Genomic DNA, 15,621 nt, shown 5'->3' on the forward strand with positions numbered 1-15,621 from the left:
TCTGTATGTCCAAAGTGTAATAAGAGACATAAGGGCGAATGCTGGTTTGGCACTCCGAATTGCTTTAGGTGCGGTAAGTCAGGGCATATCAGGAAAGATTGCCAAGAACCCTAGCCTATGGTTTCTGCTCAGAATTAGGACTAGGAAAAACAGCAGGTACCGCTTGGAAGGGGTGCTCCACCTCGACTGTACACACTCTGAGCTGAGGAGGATGCCTACAGGTAAGAGATTATATTTAATATAGTGATGATTTAACTTCATGAATCATGATTGAATGATTTATATGATGATATGCGTGTTAAGTTCTTATGATGGTAGTTATCAAATGAATTTAAGTAATATGAAATGATTATTAGTTAGTAAAATTTTGAGGACGAAATTTCTTAAGGAGGGGAGAATGTAATGACCCGAAAATTAAAATAATTAGGAAATATAATAAATGGAATGGATTAATGAGTAATAAGGGAAAAAGGAAGGATTTTTGAAGGAAAAGCAGGCCTCATCGACAAATGTCCTATCTTCGTCGACGAGTGTCCTTCTAAGATCACCGACGAAGTCTGTTCCTCGTCGACAAAGGAATCCTGTGAGAGTATTTTTGGAACTCTGAATTTGGTGGCAATAGTATATTCTCGTCGACGAAGTCTCTACAATGCCTCGTCAATGAATCCACATGTCTCATCGATGAAGCCCTGACTATAAATAGAGTTTTCTTCATTTTTCAGCGAGAATTCACAAACTCTCTCTCCTCTCTCTCTAAAATGGTCTCCCAACCTTCTCTCTTCGATTTCGGTCCGGATTTGACCCGGTTTGCTGATCTGGAACCACCACGGGATTCGTAGGATCATTCTTTACAAGACTGTAGGAGCTAAGCGTTGGTTTGAAGGGTTTGGGAAACATCCCAAAACCATGGTAAGTGAGTTATTTTAGGAATTCCTTAACAAATAATATTATCTGGAACTTAGGAAATAGTAAATAGGTGTTTTTCTTAAGATTTGAGTTAGTTGAAATTTATTTTAATTAAATTAGGATTTTTGGTTCAGGACCCAAGTGAATGCTGTGGGCATCAGTTCAGGGATCCTATCAGCATAGTTTGAAAGTTAGGTAAGGGGAAATTTATGTATTAATTCAAGTTTTCATGAATTAAATGGATTATGTGTTATTTATGTATATATGTTTTTAAGTGAATTTGAAATGCCAACCATGTAAAATTATGTTTTCTGAGCCTAGGAATGTTTATATAGTTATGTATATGTGAAAGTAAATGGATGAAAGGGAAAAGTATTTTCTGAGGAATTATGTAAGAAATGAAATGTATTTCCAACATATAAATGTTAAATGTGGGTTGACCTATTTTACAGAAATAAGTATGAATGTTACTGTTAAATTGTGTGATATGAGTAATGTAAGTTCTGTGCAAATATATGTTAAATGTATGAGATGCAAATTAAGTAAGTAAAATATTATGAATAAAATATGATATGGACTATGTTACTTGTGTATATTAAATGCAATTGAGTAAATGTAAGACAGCTGAAAAACAACCATGTTAGCAGATTCTAACGCATTTTTATGTAGACTAACTGATGACAGCTAAAAGGAGCTGTGTTAGCAGATTCTAGCGCATTTCTATGTGGACTAACTGATGATGGCTAAAGACCAGCTGTAGTACAAAAGGATGAAATGAAAACGTTATGCAATGAAATGAAATGTGAAATGTAAATGATGAAAATGGAAAAGAGTCACTTAAAGTGAAATGCAATGTAATATTTAAGTTATGAATATGAACAGGTGTGTATGATTGAATGATGACAAAAAGAATGATGTATTATGATATTAGAAGTATTTATGTACGTAGAACATGTTATGATTTGGGCGGGGTATACTGTTCACTTGAGGGCTTGCTGAGAAAGGTGAGTGCGCTACTAACTTCAGATGTGGCAATAGCTGCATAACGTACTAGGGCAGTGGGAACCTACTTGTATGGGCAGGTAGATTTCCTTATCCTTAGGGCCTCTGCTAGTGAACCATTGTTGAACGGTGTGAGTACGAGATCTAACACACACTTGAGGGCTTACAGAGTAAGTTGAGTATCCTAGTATGCTTTAGTTGCGACCTTAGAGTTACCTAAGTATTAGAGCAGAGGGGTTCTATTTATATGGACGGGTAATCACCCCTATCCTTAGGTAATCTCATGGGTTAAATCTTTTGCTTATGTTTGATTAGGCTCAGAGAATGATTTCAAAGGTTATGATAATGTTTTGCAAATGTTATTAAAATGATGTTTATATCCTCATGTTAGCCACACGCTGTTTTAATATGTATATTTCTTCCCTTACTGAGATGTGTCTCACACGAATATGATTATTTCTTTTTTAGGACATCCTTGAGGTCGGGCTTAGGGAGCTCGAAGGTATTTAGTCTTTTTTAGGAATATAAAGAAACATGGTATATGTTGATGACCTTTTGGATGTAAACATTTATGTTTAATGTTTTATGTCGTTATGTTTTAAGGATGTTGAGGGATGAATGATTTTGAAAATATTGGAATGTTTTGGAATTATGTATATATGGAAATGCAGGTGTTGGATGGATAATACGAAATTTAGATAGAGTTAGTAAACTCTGGTATTACGAAATTATGGTATTATAGTATTACTTATATGAAGATTATATTTATGTTTTCCGCTGCATATATTATAGATTATGAATTATCAGGAGGATTATATCAGGTATAACGCACCGGACCCGGGTTTAAGGGTTTGGGGCGTTACACTATCTCTTCAGGAGATTTAAATATGTAAATGAAAAATTTAAATATATTGCTTTTTTAGGAAGACTATCTCTTCGGGAGATATATATATATATATATATATATATATATATAGACAATTTAAATATATAACCTCTTTAGGAGGACTATTATACCATCTCTTGTAGAGATTGATAGTTTATATATATATATATATATATATATATAGACGGTACATAAATAAAACCGACCATTAAGGTGGTATAAAGAGAAATAAAACCGTTCATTAAGGCGGTTAAATATATAGAAATATATTTGTCGGTTAGAGTCTCGTGAATTAAATAAGAATTAAAGAATTATGTCAGTTGGTTAGAGTCTCGTACTGATAACGTGTTATAAAAGATGTAGAAAATAACTAGGAAAATAAATAAATAGAGACTAAACAAAAATTTATGTGGTTCGGCTATGCCTGCTTCACAGGCGGATGAAATCAAAAATTCACTATCATGGGAAGAATTACAATATGATATGAAATCGGCCTTATACAAGATATCTTTATCTTCTCTTTATCTTTCATCTTCTTTCTATATACCCTACTTACTTCAAGTATATAAGTAAGTATTGAAGCATGTAATGATATATATTATAAATGTGAGAGGTAAGATGCCCTTTTATAGGGTAATATAAATAACATTATATTTATTAGGATGAAGGAAGATGAAGTGACATCACTTTTCCATAATCCTATTTTTCATAACAAAAGCGTTTTAGCTTGTTTAGAAAAATTAGACGTACTTGCATGGGTATTTTAGGTATTTTAAAGAAAAAAGAAAAATCAGTCTTGGGGAACTCCAGAACTGTGTTCTGTATTAGGGGATGTCGACAGAAAGAGAGCCGGAAAAAAGAAAAAGAAAAAGAAAAAGGGAATCAAAAACAGAAGGGGCATTTACAATTAGGGGAAGGGTGCGAATCAGACCCTGCCCAAACCCCTCCCAAAACCTAGACGACAACAACTCCTCTTCAACCACCGAACTCCGCAAGCCCTAGACCCCAACTATGGCGACGAACGCGCCCAATCTGGAGTGCCGGATGTACGAAGCCAAGTATCCGGAGGTGGACATGGCGGTGATGATTCAGGTGAAGCACATCGCCGACATGGGCGCCTACGTCTCCCTGCTCGAGTACAACAACATCGAGGGCATGATTTTATTCTCGGAGCTCTCTCGCCGCCGGATTCGCAGTGTCAGCAGCCTGATCAAGGTCGGACGCATCGAGCCCGTCATGGTCCTCCGTGTCGACAAGGAGAAGGGCTACATCGATCTCAGCAAGCGCAGGGTCTCGGAGGAGGACATTCAGGCGTGCGAGGAAAGGTATAATAAGAGCAAGCTCGTGCATTCCATCATGCGCCATGTGGCCGAGACTATGAGTCTCGATTTGGAGGTGAAATTAAATTCAGTCTGTATGTTCTTTTGGTCTTCAAATTGTGAAAAATTCATTTTCTTTTTTTTTTTTTAAAAAAATTTTTAATTTTTTTTTAAAAAATTTTGATAAGCAATGTCGTGAGAAATGCTTTTTTTTGATTAATTGTTTCTAGTCAGGGGTAAACAATGTAGTGAAAAATGTTGTGTGGAGCGCTTTGTTTTCCTTTCTTTATGTAGAATTGTGATTTAGTTAACTTTGCAATATCCATTTCAAAATCTGTGATGCATTTGCCATAGTTGCTTGCAAGTTTTTAAGTTGATGAGACATTAGTAAATTGCAGAGTTCAAAACTGTAATTTACTGTAGTATCTAAAAATGAGGGCAGCGCTTGACTCAATGATCAATTATGAGGTGTTATGTTTAAACTTGAAGGTCATGGGTTCAAGTCATGAAACAACTTCTCAGAATGCGGTGGTTAGAATCCGTGCATCATGTTTTTCCCAAAGGCATGGAAGCCTTGTGCAGGTGGTGTGCAAAAAATTATTCTCTAAAATTTTTTGTGATGTAAGATTTGGGGTTAATAAAGGGTTGATTTTGGAACAAAATTTAAAGGGAAATAACTCCAAATATGTCACTGAAATTATATCAAGTACAGCTGGTTGGATGCTTGAAGGGCTAGTTTATGCCTTGACTGGGAGGGAGTAAAACAAACGACCTGAGAAGGTGATTTAGGACAAGAAGCTGGACCGTGGGAAAACCCTTGTTGGAGACTAATTTAGAAGAATTAGGTAAAGGGATTGTTGGGTTTAGTTAATAGTTTATTGTGTGCTTAGTTTAATTAGTATAGGATTATGTGTATTTTGGGGCTTGTTTTTAGTATTTTTGTAATTTAGGGCTGTGTTTGTAATTTCATTTATTTACGGGGTATATATGTAATTTCTTGTATTATAGGCTTCTTTGTAAGTAGTCTGTTAAAGCCATGTAAGAGTTAGGTTCTTTGTTAAATTTGAAATGAGATTAACGTGTGTTCTTCCCACTTGGAGTGCATCTCCCTCTTCTCCTTCTCTTCTTCATCCTTCTTCTTCTTCTTCTTTCCTTGTTCTTCTCTCCTCAATTCCTTCTAAATTCTTTTTGTCGGCAGATCCATGATGTTGTCGTGCATCAAAAGGTTTTCTGCTAATGCCTTTATTTTCGTTCATGATGCAGGCTTTTTTGGACTGCATTTTCATGGGAAAAGAGTCATTGTAATGGACAGTGTTTTAGAAGGCGAAGGCGTAAGGCGAGGCGTTTTACCCTCCGCGAGACGAGGCGTAAGCCTCAAGGCGTTGAGGCGTAAGCATTTTGGGATTGTATTTTTTAAAATAATTAATAAATAAATAAATTTATATATAGTAGAACAATGAGAAAAATATTAGAATAATGGAGAAAAAAGTAAAAATATAATTCTTAAGTATTAAAAATAAGCCATAAGTATTCAAACAAAAGAGAAAAAGCCAAATTACAAAATTTCTCCAACCTGTTAAAGGGCTGTTTGGGAGACGCCTGAAACTTCTCCAACCTTGAACCCAACTTTCATGAGAAAATGGGAATAATTTTTAAATTCATTTAGTCAACTCTTGGGTGATTGTAAAAATAATATGGTCTGACCCACTGGACAGAGACTTTGAGAGAGTGAGAGAGAGAGAGCAGAGGCTTTGAGCAAAGGCTTCGTCGAGGCATAAGGGAGAGCAGACACTTCGAGTAGAGGGTTCGTTGAGAGAGTGTAGAGGCTTTGCCGAGCTTCGTCGAGTCTTTGAAAGAGAGAGTAGAGGCTTTGCCGAGCTTCGTTGAATCTTTGAAAGAGAGAGAGGCTTCGTCGAGGCTTCGAGAGAGAGTAGAGGCTTCGTTGAGCTTTGTCCAAGCTTCAAAGAGAGAGCGAAGGCTTTGTTAGGCTTCGACGACAGAGCAGAGGAGAAGAAGCTTTGCAAGAGAGAGAGGGAGGATAGGGTTTCAGTGTGTTTTGGGCTCTGGAATTACAAATACCAAAAGGCACACGCCTTGCATATGAGGCATAAAAAAGTGTGCTTTTTTGGCTGAGGCATACGCTTTATTGGATTTACGCCTTTACACATGCCTTGAGGTGTTTTTGTCCCAAAACGCACTGAGGTGCGCCTAAAAAATGCCTTTCAAAACACTGGTAATGGATGTTTGAGTTTTTATTATTGGTTATAGCTGCTGCATACCATGCTTTCTTATAGAGCAAAAATGTTGCACATGCATTCGTGCACCAGCAAATGTTGGTTCATGCATTTGTACTTGTTAATTGTTGCATTATTGGACGTAGAAGTAGGTATTGGAGTGCTTGAACAGTGAGGATGAACTGTTAATAGTAGTTATGTTATCATGACAATATGATGAGGGATAGGATTAGAAAGTTAGAAACAGAGAGGTAGAGAGAATAAGGTAGAGATATAGAGTGAAGAAGAGAAGAATAAAGAGGCTGCTGGAAAGAAAAAAGAATTAAGGGCGACAGAGAACATAACAGAATGGTGAAAGAACAAAAGGAGAAGGGAATATGAATGAAGAAGAAGAAAGGAGAGAGAGAGAGAGAGAGAGAGAGGGAGAGGGAGAGGGAGAGAGAAGACTAAAGTCCTCTTGGTGGTTCTCGATCAAACTCCCCTTAGAGAAAACTCGACCTCAGCTGTGAAATGGAAGAGTAGGTTTATCTCCATGAGCAAGACGAAGTTTAACATTTAGGCAAATCAAGAGGTGGCACGAACCGTATTGCATCATCAATCACCACAGGAGAGCACCTAAAAGATCCTCCAGTTTCAAGTAGCATAGAAGGCCGCAATGTCCTCCATTAAGATTACAAGTCTTCCAAAACAAGATTAATCTAATATCCAGATCTATTGGCAACTCAAGCAAATATGCATGTGGTCCATGTTCTAGAATAACAGACAATGCTCTGCTAGATTTGGTCAAAGAAGACGTGGAGAGAGTAGATGCAAGGGATGAAATAGGTTCCATAAGTAAAGAATTTTTAACAAACTCTAGAGTAACTAATTGTTGCTCTTACTTTGGGTGGAAATGGACAATCGAGGTTGAAGAGTTGGGTCGTTGAAATTTTCTGGAAGTTCAAGTCACAATACAATTTCTCTAACTGTGGTGGTTAGACTCCATATATCATGCCTTCTGAAGAGGTATGTGAGCCTTGTGTGGGGGGGAGGGGGGGTGTTGCAAATAATTGCCAATTGTTTTTTTTGCGATTTAAATTTGGGGTTAATAAAGGGTTGATCTTGGAGCAAATTTAAAGGAAAAAAAATCCAAGTATGTCATTGAAAGTATATCGAGTGCTACTGGTTTGATGCTTGAAACTTGAAAGGCTAGTTTATGCCTTGCGAAGCAGGATAAAACAAATGGCCTGTGAAGGATTTTTGCAAATGCCTTTATTTTCCTTCATGATGCAGGTTTTGTGGTCTTCAATATCATGGGAAAACCAAATTTATTGATAGCAGCATTGCATACTTTGATTGGTAATTGCAAAGATTGCAAAAGCGAAGGAAGATGGTGATTGTAATGGTCATGCATCAAATGGTCGATAGAGTCATTGTAATGGATGTTTGAGTTTCCTTCATTGGAATTGCTTTCAAATTGCTCAAAATTGTGTAGTTTATTATTAATTATATTTGTTGGCTGTCATGCTCATATGGACCACGAATGTTGCATATTCATTTGTGCAGGATTAAATACACCTGTGTTTATTGAATTATTGACTAAATCAATGAGGTCACTAATATTTGAATTTGTCACTAATCTACCAAAATGTCGCAATGCCCGTCCCTTTTTCCGTATAGGACTAACAGGCCTCTGTTAGAAATACTAATGTGGAAGGTCAGTTTTTGAGTGTGGCAGCTGAGGTTCTACCTTGATCGACTTGAATAAGTTTCCTTCCAAAAAAGTCACGTGTCTCCTTCAGGCCATCTCCTTACCATCTTTAGGGAACTCTTAAATCTAGAGCACCGGCTACCTGCTATGCGAATATTGAAACATCAGGATTTGCTGTCGACAGGGCCGAATTCAGGGAGTGGCACATTGTTTCCTTTTAAGAAACTATAAATTAATATATTATTAAATGCAATTTTCCTCAACCAGATGTAAGTTCTCATGGTTGAATCTTATTTACAGCTGGTGGAGGAGGCACAAGGCCGCCACCATGATGTCTGGTTGGGGAGACATCCCTCAGAGGCGCCATTGCTACCATAGACTCTGCCAAAGTACTCTTAATGCAGTCACTGGGCCGGAGTTAAGGATTTATGCATAATCTTCATTCTGGCCCGGACACGAGTTCAGTGGAACTGAACAAAACTCTTAGTTCATTTTTTATTAATATTTCTTGATTCATTCCCCTTATTTTTCATTTGTTTAAGGAAAGCATACACATGAAGTATGAATTTTTTATTGTCTAAATTTAAATATATTTTGCTATTTTTCTTCTTGTTTGCATATCAATATATGCATGCCATTTAGAAGTGATTTTGGAAATGATACCAGATCTTACAATTTGATTTGATTCTTGATTCCCAAAAGTGGAATTTTGATGCACTATTTGAATCTTAATTTGACAACTGTGCTTAAAAATACGAAAAATAGCCCAAAGTTGACTTAATTTATTAGAGAAATAGATTTTTTTTTTCAAACTAAAATAAAAATCCTAATTTCTAAAACTATAGAAATACAAGCATCCAAAGTTCTCCCCTGTGCTTCTCCATAACACTGTTGTTTAGTAGCTCTAGAAATTGGGGTAATTTTTGGTTTTCTTATGTAATTTGACTGCAAACAACTTTTTTTGGCAGTCTATTGTTTTCAAAATTCACATTTCAATCCATGTAATTTGAATAATTCTTTGTCACTATGCGTGCTGTTCTAATTGTTTGAATATGAAGAAATATATTAAACTCATCTTCTTCCTAACCTTTCTTTTGCAGTTTGGAAGATGTGCTTTTCTTTTTCCTTATTCCTCCCCCTCCCCCCCCCCCCCTCTGCGGGGTGGTTTGGGGGACACTCTTAACCAAAGCTTCTACTGTTGGAGGTTCTGATTAGGTTGGATGCTTATTTCATGGCTATTAACAATGCAACTTTTATTCATTGCAGGATTTGTATGTGCATGTCGGATGGCCGTTGTATCGGAAGTATGGTCATGCTTTTGAGGTGAGATTGTTTACCACATGGGTTTAAATTGCGGTTGCGGGTAGCGTAACGTAACAGTAACTAGTGTAACGGGAAGCGGGAGTAGCGGATGTTACGTAACGGGAAGCAGGTGTAACGGCTGTGAATATTTTTGAAGCATGCACAACCTTGTGCATGTTAGTGTACTTGCATGTTTTAAGCTTTTAGCCCTTCTTAAAAAGAGTTTTAGTGTATTTTGGATCATTTAGTTCGAGTAAGTAGTAACTAAGTTCTTTGGTAAGGGCAACAAGTTTACATTTGTTTTAAACCACCATTGATAGAAAAATTACGTGTGTGTGTGTGCATTTATACTTCTCATTGTTCTTATGTGTGATACATTCTTATGTGTGCTAAATTAATTAATAGAACAAAATACATTTTACACTCCATTAATCTATTAGACACATAAGACATACAAATAATACAAATATAAAATAGCTAGAAAAGAAAGATGGTTGAAGTTGAAAAATATAGAACATTAATATCACATTACTAATATTATCCAAATAAAATATTTTCCTAACTAGTATTTTCAAATTGTTAATTAATGCATCTATTGTGAATATTTAAAAAATAGTAAATTTTGTATCATTGTCATCCTCATTATAATCTTTTCCCCCTCTCGCCACATGGTATATTGAAAATGATTTATGAAAGAGAGGGAAAAAGTGAGAAGAAAAAGCAAAAAATAAAATAATTTTTTTGGTGTAATAGTCCTATAGTGGTTACGTAATGGCCGTAGCGGCCTTTACGTAACGTCCGCAGTTCATAACGGCCGCTATGGCCGTGATTTTTCTTCACACCAATTTTGCGGTGTGTAACGGTATCGGCAACCCAAAAAACCGTAATGTAACGGCGTTACGTAACGGTCACGGCCTTTATTTAAAACCATGGTTTACCACCTTTTTGAGATTTGTATCTCCTGAGTTGCCACTTAGAACCTGAACTATTTCTTATGTAGGCATTCAAAATAATAGTCAATGATCCTGATTCGGTTCTAAATTCCCTTACCCGTGAAGTTAAAGAAGCTGGTCCTGATGGACAAGAGGTAATGTTTGTTGGCATAGGTTTTATGTTTCCTTCTTCCACTTGTTAGCTGAAGCCATTTCCCATGTCTTCCGTCAATAGGTGACAAAGGTAGTTCCTGCCATCTCAGAGGAAGTCAAAGATGCATTAGTAAAAAATATTAGAAGACGAATGACCCCTCAACCATTGAAAATTCGCGCTGATATTGAAATGAAATGCTTCCAGTTTGATGGCGTTCTTCACATTAAGGTTTTCTCCTTTGCCTCATGTTTCCTTCTATTGATCGGCTGGTCTATCAGGAGTTTACTGTGGAAGTATTTTCTTAATTTTAAAAGCTAGCCTGTCATTTTTTATGTTGCAGGAAGCCATGCGGAAAGCTGAAGCTGCTGGCAATAAGGAGTGCCCAGTTAAAATTAAGTTGGTTGCTCCCCCACTTTATGTTCTGACTACTCAGACTCTTGACAAGGTAATAATGCAAATCATCACATATATTTTGATTTGATAAATTATTGTATTGTCTGTTTGGAATTGTTTGGTGTCGTGTGCCCTATGGGCTCTGTGTGGCCATTTTGCTTATTTGGTTGGCACTTGCCATAAGTAGGTGAAACTCTTGCCATAAGTAGGTGAAGCTCCATTCCTGTTATTAACTAATTCTCTGCTACACGATAGCCTAGTTTTCGATGGAGGCATCGAGGAAAAAGGTTTTTTTATTTTTATTTTATTTTTCACATATTTTATCACATTGTTTTTATTAGAAGATTTGAATGGGAACTTCACCCCCCCCCCTCTGCTTCTGTTAAATTTCTATTAACTTTTGGACTGTTAATTAAATATTCATTCCTAAAGTAGTCAACTAATGTGCAGAGGCAATAATCTTGTCGATGCGATCTTATTTGTTCTTTTTCTTTACTGCTAGAGAGAAGGGCAATTCCTAGAACATTTTTCTGAACTGTGCGACCTTTCCCAACCTAATGGGATGAGGACTGCATATTGTGTTAGCTTTATACTGTACTGGTGAAGGAGCTGCTTGAGACCACCTTGAGACCTCTCCTAAAGCCCATGAAGCAGCTAAGGCGTGCACGAGCAGGAACAAAGGGGGAGGGGGGAGGAGAACTGGTGTCTTTTTGGAGAAAGAAAATGCAAAAATACCTGATATGACACTCTAGAGGCTTTCAAAAGTCTAGTAAAATTTAAATGAGTCTAGGAGCTGGGGGTCTTGACCTACAGAACAAGGGGAAGCAAACAGTGTGGAGGGGGAGACTGAAGCAAGATGAGGATGGCGCTTATTCTTTCAGTTCTCACTCCACTGAAATTGGAGGACCTCTAATTGAGAACTTTTTTGTGAAATGTGAGGCGTCAAAAACAGGCATGGGTGCAGATTGGGAAAGGAACTTGGAAGGGTCTCGTATCTTACATGAATTGGAATGCATTTCTGAAAGCTATAATCCTAAGCGAGGTCTGGAACCAAGAAAACCTAAACTGAACTACATCGGACACCCAAATCAGTGTGAGAGAGTTAGGCTGACCTATAGAGAGTTCAGGGAGAGGAAGAGGGCTAAGAAATTGAGTAGGGAGTCGGATAAATTGGTGAAGTCTCTTAAACATGATATAGGAGGCAAGTCATCAAGGGTCTTTAGCATTGTAAAATGGGATGTTAGAGGGCTAGGGAACTCGGGTAATAGAAGAGTGGTTAAGGAATTATTAGATAAGGTTAACCTTGATATTTTGTTTCTTCAAGATAGTAATTTGAGGGAAGTGAATATTTTTCTCCTCTGAATTATTTGGGACTGCAGGAACAAGATTGGTTGGCATTACCTTCTTCTGGGGCTTTCTAGGGTCAAATAGTGGCTTGGGACATAAGGTTGACTTCCATTATTGATTGCCTTGGGGAGACTTTTCTCTTTTCCGATTTTGTTAGAGGTCTGAAGGATTGGGAACCTGTGGTTAACATCAATTTATGGTTTAAACAGGTCATCCTTGAGAAACTCTTTCTTGGGCGAGTTTGTTGATGTCTTTGGCCTTTGCTGTCTGTGTTATGTGGTATGTTATGGGGGGTGGGGTGGGTGTCAATGTTATTTGAAGCTCTAGTAATAAACTTAGGGGGATTGAAGATCACTACATGTATATGAGGAGGTTTGATTTTGTCATCTGGGATTGCGAGCTTAGGGACATCCCTCTGTGCAAGCTTTACTTGGTTGGCTTTGAGAGATAGGTTACCTCTCATAGTAATATATTCTTGTCACCAATTTGTGGGTAGACACTTTTCCACATTTAGTGCAGGAGATTCTGTCGAGATCCTCGGACCATTGCCCCATACTCCATGAATCCAACTTGAGTAGTAGAGGTCTTCCCATTTTTGCTTCAACATATGTGGCTGATGCATCCTTTAGGTACGAAAATTGGTTGGGATGAGTGTCAAGACGAGGTTTGGGAGGGATTCAATATTCATGGAAAAACTGTAGAGTGTCAAGGAAAAGGTGACTGAAGTAGAAGTATTTAGGGAATATTGAAGAGAAAAAACAACATTTTTTCCTTTGAAATTATGTGGTTGGATGGACTTGAGGAGTGTGGTTTATTAGATTATGAGGCTAGGTTTAGACAATCTGCTTTGTGCAATGAGTTGGAGGTGCTCCTTGATGGAGGATATGTGTTGGCAATACAAAGCCAGGGTGAATTGGGTCAAGGTAGGGAATGTCAATTTTGGCTTTTCTCGTGCGTGCAGAAGGATAGGTCTTATAGAAATATTTGAACTTAGAATCAGAGGTTATGTTGAGGGAGTAGACTCTAATAGGGGAAGAGATTACCAAATTCTATAAATATTTGTTTCTGGGGGAGCTTCTAACAAATTGTTCTCTCTCCCCTAGTTGGTTAGTCAGTCACCAACACCTATGTCTAGGATCCACCCACATAATAGTACTATTTTGACACTAAATATAGCGATCTTTGCCCAACTTTGACGAGGTCGCAATTTTTTCCTTTAAAAAATGCCTCACAAGATTGTGAAACTTTCACCATCTTATATGGCTAAGATCTTCCTAGTACATTTCTGATGTGGGATTGTGATATTTAATGTAACATTATCGGCCCAACTCTAGTGAAGTATTGTTCCCTCATGTTTTTGTCTTATAAAAAGACACCTCACAAGATTGAAACCTTATCCATCCTTATATGGCCAATATCTTACCTAGTACATGTCTGATGTGGGATCGAGACATGCTTTCCCGTCTGATGTCTGAATCCATAGTGGCTTAAACCCCTATGTGTGGGACCTTCACCTATGTGTATACCCACACGACAGTATCTGAGGCTGGCTCTTATACAAATTGTAAGTCTTGTCCCAACTGTGGTAAGGTATTGTCCACTTTGGCCACTTGCCTCATAGTTTTGTCCTATAAAGGTGCCTCAGATAATTGAAGCCTAAACCATCACTATATATGCAAGATTTCCATAGTGCATGTCGGGTGGGATAATTACAAATCCTAGGAGTATTAAAATCCTTGTTTTCCTAACTTTGTATATGATGGGGAACTTGATTATCATCATTTATCTTCAATAGCAGGGGAAAAAAGTAAAAATAATGAAGGGCAATTTGTTAATACACTTTTATTCTTTGTGCAAACACAGCAGCACAGCCACGTGGGGGATTGTACCAAACAAATTGTTCAATATATGATAACTGACAACTTATAATACAAAGAACATGATAAAGAGAGGACCAAGAATTAAATATAATCTATATCTAGATTCAAGACCCTTGTATGGAAGACAGAAAATAAAAGATCTCTACATATTGATATTTTTAAGAAAAAAAATAATAGGAGGGTCAGCTCATTGTTGCAACATAGAGGCTGCTGATCTGTGCTCATCTTTGTGATAGCCATATTCCATATTTCCCCAAAGAGTCAGATTTTGTAACTTTACTGCTAAAAAATGGGGTTTGAAGAAGGGATTATGTGGGTTATGATCCCATCTTAAAGCCCAAATTAGAATTTCTAACCTGCGTGTTACAAATTTGTCCAAGCACATGAATTTGGTGGATGGGATTTTAGAAATCCGAAGATTTAATGAAATCCCATTTTAGAATCCGCATTCAAGCATGCTCCAAATGGGTAACCAAACCTTGTATTTTGAAAATAACTACTTTTATCCTCTCATTCTAGATCTCGTATATTTGTGATATATTTTTGGCCATCAATTCTCTTATTTGCTCTTGATATTGAGCATTCTTTATTTGTGTGGTAGGTTTTTGGCTGCTATGATTTGTTTGATTACAATAAACTGTACTAAGTGGAGTATTGTACCAACTGGCCACTTTCCTAATAATGTTATATATATATATATATATATATATATATATATGTATGTATATTTGGGTATGCAGGACCAGGGAATTTTGGTTCTTAACAAAGCAATTACAGCTTGCACTGAAGAAATAGAGCGACACAAAGGAAAACTTATTGTGAAGGAGGCAGCCAGAGCAGTATGTCTTCTCTTTGATTTAATTATAACATTGATGTTGTCATTTGTTTTAAACGGCTGCTGGACTTGAAATCATTGCATACATATCCCTAATAACTACATTTTCTTGCTTGGTCCTCCCTTCCAAAATTTGCTGTTGGAAGCCTTTGTATCCATCCAATTGTTGATCTGATATGGTGGCATTATTGTAGGTGAGTGAAAGAGATGATAAACTACTGGCCGAGCACATGGCTAAGCTCCGTCAAGAGAATGAGGAGGTTACCGGCGATGAAGATAGTGAAGAAGAGGAAGATACAGGCATGGGAGAAATTGATGTCGAGAACCATGGTTCAGGGATTACAGAATGAAGAGGCGGCATAGTTGGTTATTTTGAAAATTTCCCTTGTATTTCTCTCCTCTTTATTTTTTTCTTCACTTTGTTTCTGAATGGATGTGCAAAACCCATCACAAGTTTTGTGTTAATGTTGTTAGGTCGGGCACTTCCCAAAATTAATTGGGCAAAACAATACAAGGTTTTTGTTTTTTTTTGGAAGAATTTTGTTAGAATTTGTTATTTTACATTCTCCTTCCTTCCCTCTCCCCTCCAAACAAAAAAAAAGGAAAATGCTCTGGTTCGTGTGATTTAGATAACTATGGATTTCAGTTTCCTATTTTATTTTATTTTATTTATTCTTTTAATTGGGTGTGGATCATAGTCAAACAAAGACATGCTGATAGAAGGTGCATCTCTGATGTGAA

General features: G+C 37.1%; 1 protein-coding gene across 1 annotated transcript; it reads left to right on the forward strand.

The window, feature by feature from the left end:
• Positions 1-3,591: 3,591 nt before the first annotated feature.
• On the forward strand, positions 3,592-15,409 carry LOC131147878 (eukaryotic translation initiation factor 2 subunit alpha homolog). The gene is made up of 7 exons (XM_058097509.1): positions 3,592-4,189; positions 9,304-9,360; positions 10,340-10,426; positions 10,507-10,653; positions 10,766-10,870; positions 14,786-14,884; positions 15,075-15,409. Exons 1-7 carry the CDS (start codon positions 3,806-3,808, stop codon positions 15,228-15,230), a joined length of 1,035 nt encoding a protein of 344 aa, XP_057953492.1. The 5' UTR covers positions 3,592-3,805; the 3' UTR covers positions 15,231-15,409.
• Positions 15,410-15,621: the final 212 nt, after the last annotated feature.

This window comes from Malania oleifera, chromosome 2 (genome assembly GCF_029873635.1).
Source record: "Malania oleifera isolate guangnan ecotype guangnan chromosome 2, ASM2987363v1, whole genome shotgun sequence".
Taxonomy (NCBI): domain Eukaryota; kingdom Viridiplantae; phylum Streptophyta; class Magnoliopsida; order Santalales; family Ximeniaceae; genus Malania; species Malania oleifera.

What these genes read in the sequence shown, in the direction of transcription:
- LOC131147878 (XM_058097509.1), top strand. Translation starts at nt 3,806, where the DNA reads ATGGCGACGAACGCGCCCAATCTGGAGTGCCGGATGTACGAAGCCAAG. An exon ending in CTATGAGTCTCGATTTGGAG is followed by an intron (nt 4,190 to 9,303) that starts GTGAAATTAAAT and finishes TATTCATTGCAG; the next exon opens with GATTTGTATGTGCATGTCGG. An exon ending in CTGGTCCTGATGGACAAGAG is followed by an intron (nt 10,427 to 10,506) that starts GTAATGTTTGTT and finishes TTCCGTCAATAG; the next exon opens with GTGACAAAGGTAGTTCCTGC.